Below are 10,139 nucleotides of genomic sequence, written 5' to 3'. Positions count from 1 at the left end.
GTTTAAGAGATCGTTTGAGAGCTTCTTTGAAACCATCGATTTGTCGCAATTCTTCATCAACTTCACCATTGAGCCGAACGTGAAATCTTTGGTGCATTTTCTCACAAGAAATACAGCCTCAAATTTACAGATTCTTCGTGGCCAAATTTCACAAGGTAAAATTGAATGTACACTTATACTGAAGGAAATCAAACCGGACGATCCGAAGTTTGCTTCTGAGATCAAGAGCTTAGATCCGTACGTTGTCGACTGGAGCAACATTCCGGATTACTGGCCAAGAGCCAGTTTCATGAATTTTGCCGAAAAGTGCAGCGGAACGAAAACTGTCCACTATTCTCACACCATGAATTGGGTAGACAGAGTTTACGGGGCAAGTTATTTGGATTACAGTGACAATCGGCCTTATTTGGAGAAAATGTACCAAGTACATCGGATGCAACGAGCAAACAGTACTCGAAGCAAAAGCGATTTATGTAAATTCATTCGGTTGCCGTTGCTTGAACTTCCCACGAACGATTTCACACATTTGGCTGCACGTATGTATGGCGAAATGTACGTTAAATACCTGATGGCTGGGATTGGAAAGTGTGATGGAATTCAATACGCAACTAATCTCAATTTCATTTCACAAGTCTTTATGAACTCGTCATCAGTCATATTCTTTGCATTCACGTTCAGCAGAGAGGTCAATTTGAATGTATAATAGCTGTGTACAGAAAAAATTGTATGGAATTCAGCACTGCAAAAGTTTACAATTGCTATAAACGCTCACAAAAAATTTGATTTTGTTTCTGAAGGATGTTCAAATGTATATTCTATGCTTTCATCACCCAATTATTCGCTTAAATCAACGGTTCTAGCTTCTAGCGGTTATCGTAAATATATTTAAAAGGTTATTTATAAACTGATAAAAAACAATTTCATATTAAGAACTCCCCGTGGAAGTATCACCACAAAGCTAAGTAAAATTTGCAGTGAACGCGCTAAAAAAGGGAAACAGACAGCTTTAATCCTTTAGAAATTCAGCGCTACAAAAATGTAAAAAGTTCGATGCATGTTGTATTGCCCTGGCAGTTCACTTCCCGGAGTTTGGTCGCAGAGCAATCAGCGCTGAATCAGTCTAGAGACATTCCGTTTTTTTCTGGATGACCAGTACTCTGTTCATTTCCCAATTTACACCGCTAGTCTTCATTTTTGATTAAAATTTGCTGCATGATAAAAAGCATGTTCAGCTTAACTCCCGCCAACAGGGTTCGCTTCCTATGTGCTTTGAACTTCCGTATGGGTACTTTTAACAATTAATTTGCATAGCAAGTCGTAACCTCTAAGGTTAATGGGCTTTGTGTTAAGTGCCTGAAAACTAGAGCTAGTAAAAAGAATGTGTATACTACTATAATAATCGCCATTATAAGGTACAAACGTAAGACAATACTCTGCTCAGACTTAATTTTGGGGTTTGAGTAATTTTCAGACTATACAGGATGGATTTAGCCGGGGCGAACTCTATGACCACAATATAATCATAAAGAAGAAACACTGCACATAAAGAAACTTAAATTATTTTGAAGATGCAATGTTTTAGCACTGAATTAACATTTTTCTTGAAATGTTCTGTTTCATCAAACTTGCGCGTAAATTGTCAAGTGTAATAGAAAATTAATCATTCGAAAGACTGCATTATAGAATGTTTCTAAACTGTTCTTTCAGTTTCCATTTCTGTAGAATTTGATATGCTTCGTCTTTGTCTCTCTTGTCCTTCGCTTTCGTGGCATTGAATTCACTCGCTTTTCTCATCCAATGTGCAGCCTGTTCGTGATTGCCAAGTCTGAAATGAACTTATAAACATTCCTAAAATACCAGTCAAACATTCAAATTGAAGCAGGTTACAATGGCTCCTTCGAATCAGGCGAGCTATGAGCAAAAAAACCGGTTAAAAAACTACCGCGACTATCAACGGGTCCAGGAAATAAGCCCCCACGGAAATAATTAATGAATATTACCACACGGTTGTTATCGCCACCGAGAAGTTATCAAACTCCGAGGCGAAGCCGAGGTGCTATGATAACTTCGAGGGCGATAACAACCGTGTGGTAATTTTTTAAATCAACACCTGTTGCGATCATTTTTGTTTTTTTAGACTACAAGTTTATAAAACTTAGTAACAGTGGCGATAAAAGCGTGTGATAAACTCGTAGTCTAATGCTGAAGTGTTTTTCCAGTGTCGATTGGGCATTAAAATTTATTACACAGGCAGTTTATTTAACTGCTATTATCGCAACAGGTGTTGATTAAACCACCATTTTAAATTGAAATTTTGGTCGTGATAATGTTTCGGCTGTGCTAGTTTTATATCAAGTCCCACGCGATAACTGCGCAGCTCTTTGATAGTCAACGAGGGTTTATTTCCTATCTAAATTTGAGTGGTTTTTTCCGTGGTTTTTTTTCTGAAACCGATAATCAACGGCTAAGATAATTAAGATAAAATTAAGATCTCATGAAATTATTTCTGCTTTAATTTCGGAAACTTAAATAGCACCTTTTATAAATACAATCAAAATTTTTGCTTTCATATTTTCCAGCGAACCGGATTATAAAAACCGGATTTTCAAAACTGTGTTATAGTCTCAGTCTTAATTGCTAAAAAACAACCGCGTTGAAAATTCAAATCTGACACATTTCAACAGTTCAAAAAATCAATGTTACTTAAAATTGATCTAAACCCTCCCCCCCCCCCCCCCATTTATTTTTAATTAAGTATATCTTAGTACCTCTCGTATGTTTTGGCCATTGCCAATTGATTTCTACACATGAAGTTGGGTTTCAATCTCTCTGCTGTCTCGAAGTGGTGCAGTGCCTCTTCGAATGTGGACTTGGGAAGAGAGACTAGCAGACCTGCGAATGTCTTCACAGCCGATGGAATGACACAGGATACAAAACAAACAGATCTAAACACACAGACCAAGTGAATTGACCATCCTTCGTGGCCGCTATGTGCAGTTGACATGACTAGAACGTTCTTCTGATAGAAAAAGTTGCTATTAAACCGGCTAAGAAAAACAGTTGCTGTTTCAAACAGCAGCTAATCGTAAGTAAATATGCTCACCCATAGAAATAGTGTGATTCGGGGTCACTGGGATCCAACTCACAAGCTGTCTTCAGGTGATCGTACACTTTGTGTGGATTTGACATTTTCTTCCTGATACCAATGTTGGCCTCCGTTAAACAAACTCCCATCATCTTGTGGGCTATAAAAAACACATTACATGATTGTTTCAGAATTTATGGAAAAACAGCTAAACCAAAAATGATCAGTTTTAAGCTATTTCTATTTATAATTGTGTCTTGTTTCGGTTCGTTTTTATTAAAAAAACGGAGAAATTGGTACCCACTTTTACAAGCAGGTTTTGCGAAGGCCAATTAACTTTTCCTTGAGATATATTTTGGATATATTATTCGATATTAGGTTTTGCGATAAGTATAACTTATGACCAAAACCATCAATTTTTAGAACTAAACCGAATTAATTGCTTTGGATAGAATTCTATCCTTTGAACTTGCCTGCTGGGTGGTTAGGATTGATATGGTATGCCCTCTGTGCGTAGATTAGTGCCTCATCATACAGTTTAGTCTGTTCAGGAGACTTGGGCTCCTTGTCTCTAGCATTGCACCAATAAGCATAAGACAGTCGCCATACTAACTAAGCAAATACAAGGTACCAATCCAAATGAAAACCTAATCCAAAGCTGGAGCTCAAAACGCCTGCCAGTGTTGTCAATAAATTTTGATACTTCCAGCAAATCTTTTTCGGAAAATGTGTTTACTATTTTTAAAGTATTCTAGTTTTCGCACTGAATATTGTATGGAGTTGCTATTTTATAGTACAAGTTTTCAATGACACACATAAAGAGCTAACGCCAGACGAAATGGCCTTCAACGCCTGGTGGTGGCCACATGACTATTATTGTAGTTGAGGGTGGGAGCATTAAGTTCACTAAGGTGTCAAATGACGAGGCAATTCGAGTTTACTTAGATTTGAAGTGAAACCAATTTGTCTCACTTTTTGCCGTACTTTTCGTAGTAAACTACCACCAATTGAGTAAAACTAATTGCGCAAAATTGCTTAAACTGCAATTGAGAGAGCGGACAAGGTAGCTTAAAAACTCAAAAACCCAAGGAGGTAAAGGCCAATCGGAAAGTCAAGTGTTCAAGCAAAAACTAAGCAAAAAATATGACCGGCTGCGTACTACCTGAACCGACTCAAAAATACTGGTGGGTTCATGCTTGAATAACAATATTGGTGGCCGAAAAAGTGAAGCGAAGATGTGAAGTTGCAAATTATGTATTAATATGTAGCACCTTATTCTGATTAGAGAACGTGCGACTAGGGCGCAAAAGTTATATGCATGCTCACTTAGCGGGGGGGGGGGGGGGGTTGCTAAATAGATCTAAATAAATTAACAATGGTCATGAAAATGAAACAAGTAGATTTAAATGTTCAAATATAGCTTAATCACACAAAATCACATCAATTTCTGTCTTAACGATAGGGTATTCGGTCAATTTGGGGGCGGCAAGTCAATTCCTACATACATATACAAATTGTGACAGTAATCAAATGTGAAAGCATCGTAAAAAAAGATAGCTTGTGTAGGAATAAGAAATGGTACAATATGAAGTTAAATCGAGTTGAGTAATTTTATGGGTAAATTAAGGTAACAACCACGCTTCTTCAACTCTAGCTACAATGGAAGCTCTGACAACAGGACGCCGGTGCATTGATCCCACGCCACAGAGCATGGAGCTACGCAATCTACGAAGCTATGTTTTGTCTTGATGCATGTAATCACGTCTGACGATGATTGATATTAACGTGAATTCATGGTACAGTTCCACAGGGGTTCTCACCCAGGGTTTATAGCATCGGCTTGGCGCGACAACTTTTACACAGACAAACCAGAATTCAGGTGCAGGGTTGTTATTGACCCCGTGTCTCAAAGTACTGCCAGGCATATTGTAGTAATCTTTCTCTTATATATTTTACGTCATTAAAATTAACCCTTTTCTGTAGAACGTTGAGTCGAAATCAATGCCTTTGAACTTCAATTTTTATTTCAAGGAACACAGTATTGCTGGCTCTTTAACTTTTCTTCCTCGAGACATCACTGTTGAGAGTCAAATTGTATTTTCCACTTTGAATAGAATAGTAGCATATTTTTCATCACTTTGAGTTTAAAAGGCGGAAGGTTCGCCTTCAGAAGACCATGCTATTAATTTTTCTCCCATGCGTCGTAATTTGATTGATGAAAATTTTATTGGAGCTTCCAATTATAGCTAGCTCAGATCTTTCTAATGCCCAGCAAAAACCCAAGGAGTTAGAGGTCAATCGGAAAGTCAAGTGGTCATGCAAAAACGTCGCAAAAAAACATGACCGGTTGCGTACTGCCTGAACCGACTCAAAAATACTGGTGGGTTCATCCTTCTGAACAACAATATTGGTGGGTCGAAAAGGTGAAGCGAGGATGTGAAGTTGCAAATTATGTATTAATGTATAGCACCTTATTCTGATAAGAGAACGTGCGACTAGGGCGCAAAAGTTATATGCATGCTCTTTAAGCGGGGGGGGGTTGGGAACTAAATAGATCTAAATAAATTAACAATGATCATGAAAATGAAACAAGTAGATTTAAATATTCAAATATAGCTTAATCACACAAAATCACATCAATTTCTGTCTTAACGATAAGGTATTCGGTCAATTCGGTGGCGGCAAGTCAATTCCTACATACATATACAAATTGTGACAGTAATCAAATGTGAAAGCATCGTAAAAACAAAGATAGCTTGTGTAGGAATAAAAACTGGTACAATATGATTTTAAATCGAGTTGAGAAATTTTAAGGGTAAATTAAGGTAACAACCACGCTTCTTCAACTCTAGCTACCATGGAAGCTCTGACAACGTCACGCCGGCGCATTGATCCCACGCCACAGGGACAGAACATGGAGCTACGCAAGCTACGAAGCTATGTTTTTTCTTGATGCATGTAATCGCGTCTGAAGATGATTAATATTAACGTGAATTCATGGTACAGTTTCACAGGGGTTTTCAACCAGGGTTCATAGCACCGGCTTGGCACAACTTTTACACAGACAAACAAGAATTCAGGTGCAGGTTTGTTATTGACCCCGTGTCTCAAAGTACTGCCAGGCATATTGTAGTACTCTTTCTGTTATATCTTTTCCGTCATTAAAATCAACCCTTGACTTGTAAAACGTTGAGTCGAAATCAATGCCTTTGAACTTCAATTTTTATTTCAAGGAACACAGTATTGCTGGCTCTTTAACTTTTCTTCCTCGAGACATCACTGTTGAGAGTCAAATTGTATTTTCCACTTTGAATAGAATAGTAGCATATTTTTCATCACTTTGAGTTTAAAAGGCGGAAGGTTCGCCTTCAGAAGACCATGCTATTAATTTTTCTCCCATGCGTCGTAATTTGATTGATGAAAATTTTATTGGAGCTTCCAATTATAGCTAGCTCAGATCTTTCTAATGCCCAGCAAAAACCCAAGGAGTTAGAGGTCAATCGGAAAGTCAAGTGGTCATGCAAAAACGTCGCAAAAAAACATGACCGGTTGCGTACTGCCTGAACCGACTCAAAAATACTGGTGGGTTAATCCTTCTGAATAACAATATTGGTGGGCCGAAAAGGTGAAGCGAGGATGTGAAGTTGCAAATTATGTATTAATGTATAGCACCTTATTCTGATAAAAGAACGTGCGACTAGGGCGCAAAAGTTATATGCATGCTCCTTAAGGGGGGGGGGGGTTGGGAACTAAATAGATCTAAATTAACAATGATCATGAAAATGAAACAAGTAGATTTAAATGTTCAAATATAGCTTAATCACACAAAATCACATCAATTCCTGTCTTAACGATAGGGTATTCGGTCAATTCGGTGGCGGCAAGTCAATTCCTACATACATATACAAATTGTGACAGTAATCAAATGTGAAAGCATCGTAAAAACAAAGATAGCTTGTGTAGGAATAAAAACTGGTACAATATGAATTTAAATCGAGTTGAAAAATTTTAAGGGTAAATTAAGGTAACAACCACGCTTCTTCAACTCTAGCTACAATGGAAGCTCGGACAACGGGACGCCGGCGCATTGATCCCACGCCAAAGGGACAGAGCATGGAGCTACGCAAGCTATGTTTTGTCTTGATGCATGTAATCATGTCTGAAGATGATGAATATTAACGTGAATTCATGGTACAGTTCCACAGGGGTTTTCAACCAGGGTTTATAGCATCGGCTTGGCACGACAACTTTTACACAGACAAACAAGATTTCAGGTGCAGGGTTGTTATTGACCCTTGTTTCAAAAGTACTGCCAGGCATATTGTAGTAATCTTTCTGTTATATTTTCCGTCATTAAAATCAACCCTTGACTTGTAAAACGTTGAGTCCAAATCAATACCTTTGAACTTCAATTTTTATTTCAAGGAACACAGTATTGCTGGCTCTTTAACTTTTCTTCCTCGAGACATCACTGTTGAGAGTCAAATTGTATTTTCCACTTTGAATAGAATAGTAGCATATTTTTCAGCACTTTGAGTTTAAAAGGCGGAAGGTTCGCCTTCAGAAGACCATGCTATTAATTTTTCTCTCATGCGTCTCATTTGATGAAACTTTTTATTGGAGCTTCCAATTATAGCTAGCTCAGATCTTTTTAATTCCCAGCAAAAACCCAAGGAGTTAGAGGTCAATTGGAAAGTGAAGTGGTCATGCAAAAACGTCGCAAAAAACATGACCGGTTGCGTACTGCCTGAACCGACTCCAAAATACTGGTGGGTTCATCCTTCTGAATAACAGTATTGGCGGGTCGAAAAGGTGAAGCGAGGATGTGAAGTTGCAAATTATGTATTAATGTATAGCACCTTATTCTGATAAGAGAATGTGCGACTAGGGCGCAAAAGTTACATGCATGGTCCTAAATGGGGGGGTTGGTAACAAAATAGATCTAAAAAAATTAACAATGGTCATGAAAACAAAACAAGTAGATTTAAATGTTCAAATATAGCTTAACCACACAACAAAATCACATCAATTTCTGTCTTAACGATAGGGTATTCGGTCAATTCGGGGACCGCAAGTCAATTCCTACATACATATACAAATTGTGACAGTAATCAAACGTGAAAGCATCGTAAAAACAAAGATAGCTTGTGTAGGAATAAGAAATGGTACAAGATGAATTTAAATGGAGAGTTGAGTAATTTTAAAGGTGAATTAAGGTAGCATTCACACTTCTTCTACTCTAGCTACAATGGAAGCTTTGACAACGGGACGCCAGCGCATTGATCCCACACCACAGAGACAGAACATGGAGCTACGCAATCTACAAAGTTATGTTTTGTCTTGATGCATGTAATCACGTCTGAAGATGATTAAAATTAACGTGAATTCATGGTACAGTTCCACAGGGGTTTTCACCCGAAGTTTATAGCATCGGCTTGGCACGACAACTTTTACACAAACAAACAAGAATTCAGGTGCAGGGTTGTTATTGACCGCGTGTCTCAAAGTACTGCCAGGCATATTGTAGTAATCTTTCTGTTATATCTTTTCCGTCATTAAAATCAACCCTTGACTTGTAGAACGTTGAGTCGAAATCAATGCCAGAAGTTCTGCCTTTGAACTTCAGTTTTTATTTCAGGTAACACAATATTGCTGGCTCTAACTTTTCGGCCTCGAGATCACTGTTGAAAGTCACATTGTAGTTTCCACTTTGAATAGAAAAGTAGCATAAACTTAAGCACTTTGAATTAGAAGGGCGACAGGATCGCTTTCAGAAGTCCCTGCTTTTAATTTTTCTCTCATGTTTCCCATTTGATGAAATTTTTAATGAAGTTTTCGATTATAGCTAGCTCAGATCTTTTTAAATCTCAGCATTAATATGCATAAAAACACTGTTGGCTTTATTATTACTCGAACGAGATTCACTCCGCTCCGGGTGTTCCGAAGCAATGATGTGTTGCACTTCAATAGGAACAGATACTTTATGGCTTTTCCAACTCGTTGCTTCGCGTGTTCAGACCAAAAATGAGTCGGTGATAATTAATCCAACATCTCTCACCGTTTCTTTGAATTCAATACCACACGCACCTAGCTGCAAATTTGGAAAATCATTACTTCTTTTCGGCAGTAAATTTGTCACCAAACAATTTTTGGAATTTAAATGTAGAAAGTTTTGAACACTCCATTCATTCAAACTATTCAGGTCTTCCTGCAGTTATTCAGATCATTTCCGGAACCGTTAAACACTAGTTTAAGGTCATCTGCAAAAAAAGCAGCGCTAGGGAAGAGTACACTACAGTTGGCAGAGCAATTATATAAGGAACAGTAGTGGACCAGTACTGAACATTCAGGAACTCCGGTTGTAACAGGCCGCTCCTTTGATGCTGCTGCGTTAATTTGAACTATCGATTTTCTGTCTGTTAGGTAGCTTTCAGGGAGAAGGCGCATGTTTTCTGATCTCTTTTTTCCAATTCAACTTTCTTTTTCCTGCAACTGCCTCATTCATTATCACCTTGAGGTTCTTGTCTGGTGACTGATTTTGCTTAGGCCAAGCAGACCTGATGACTGTCTGTATATTCTCCTGAGATGACATGATTGCATTTAGCTTTTCGACCAACGTTTTCTCCAGAGCTTCAAACTTTTCGTCCAACACTGTTTTAAGCTGCACTTTGATGTTTTCAGAGCTTATTGATTCGTCAGCAATTACTTTTTCAATCTTCACCAGTTTCTCAACAATACTCTTGCTTCCAGAAAGTGTAGTTGTTAAGGGCTGGCCTCTACAGTTTTTGCATAGATACACAAGTCCCTCAGACTTTTCAAAAGACTTCAGGAGATTCGCTGCAATGCCCGAGCACTCACCAGCATGTAACCACTTGGAACAGCCAACGCACAGGATACGAGCCTCTTTGCACTAGTTCGTACACCCCCTCAGGGATTCTTCACAGTTCGATTTCTGATTATCGTAGACATCAGAATATAAGAAGATAGAAGGAAGACAAAAGAAGAGACGCCCTTAAAGCACGATAGACTCCGAGTTGGGTATACCTCTTTGAAG

At 38.3% G+C, this 10,139-nt stretch overlaps 1 protein-coding gene across 1 annotated transcript; it reads right to left on the bottom strand.

The window, feature by feature from the left end:
* Positions 1-1,370: 1,370 nt before the first annotated feature.
* Positions 1,371-3,722, bottom strand: LOC142356290 (regulator of microtubule dynamics protein 1-like). The gene is made up of 4 exons (XM_075408231.1): positions 3,559-3,722; positions 3,104-3,245; positions 2,769-2,945; positions 1,371-1,825 (listed from the first exon to the last, which is right to left on the bottom strand). Exons 2-4 carry the CDS (start codon positions 3,235-3,237, stop codon positions 1,678-1,680), a joined length of 459 nt encoding a protein of 152 aa, XP_075264346.1. The 5' UTR covers positions 3,238-3,245; positions 3,559-3,722; the 3' UTR covers positions 1,371-1,677.
* Positions 3,723-10,139: the final 6,417 nt, after the last annotated feature.

The sequence above is a fragment of the Convolutriloba macropyga genome, unplaced genomic scaffold (genome assembly GCF_964194025.1).
Source record: "Convolutriloba macropyga unplaced genomic scaffold, txConMacr16.3 SCAFFOLD_5466, whole genome shotgun sequence".
Classification (NCBI taxonomy): Eukaryota; Metazoa; Xenacoelomorpha; order Acoela; family Convolutidae; genus Convolutriloba; species Convolutriloba macropyga.
The sequence above is the reverse complement of the archived record's forward strand: the minus strand, read 5'-3'. Positions and strand labels throughout refer to the sequence as shown.

Coding starts and splice junctions, on each gene's coding strand:
- LOC142356290 (XM_075408231.1), bottom strand. CDS start 3,237: ATGATGGGAGTTTGTTTAACGGAGGCCAACATTGGTATCAGGAAGAAA. Junction 2,946..3,103: donor GAATCACACTATTTCTATGG/GTGAGCATATTT, acceptor CTGTGTGTTTAG/ATCTGTTTGTTTTGTATCCT. Junction 1,826..2,768: donor ATGGCCAAAACATACGAGAG/GTACTAAGATAT, acceptor AGTTCATTTCAG/ACTTGGCAATCACGAACAGG.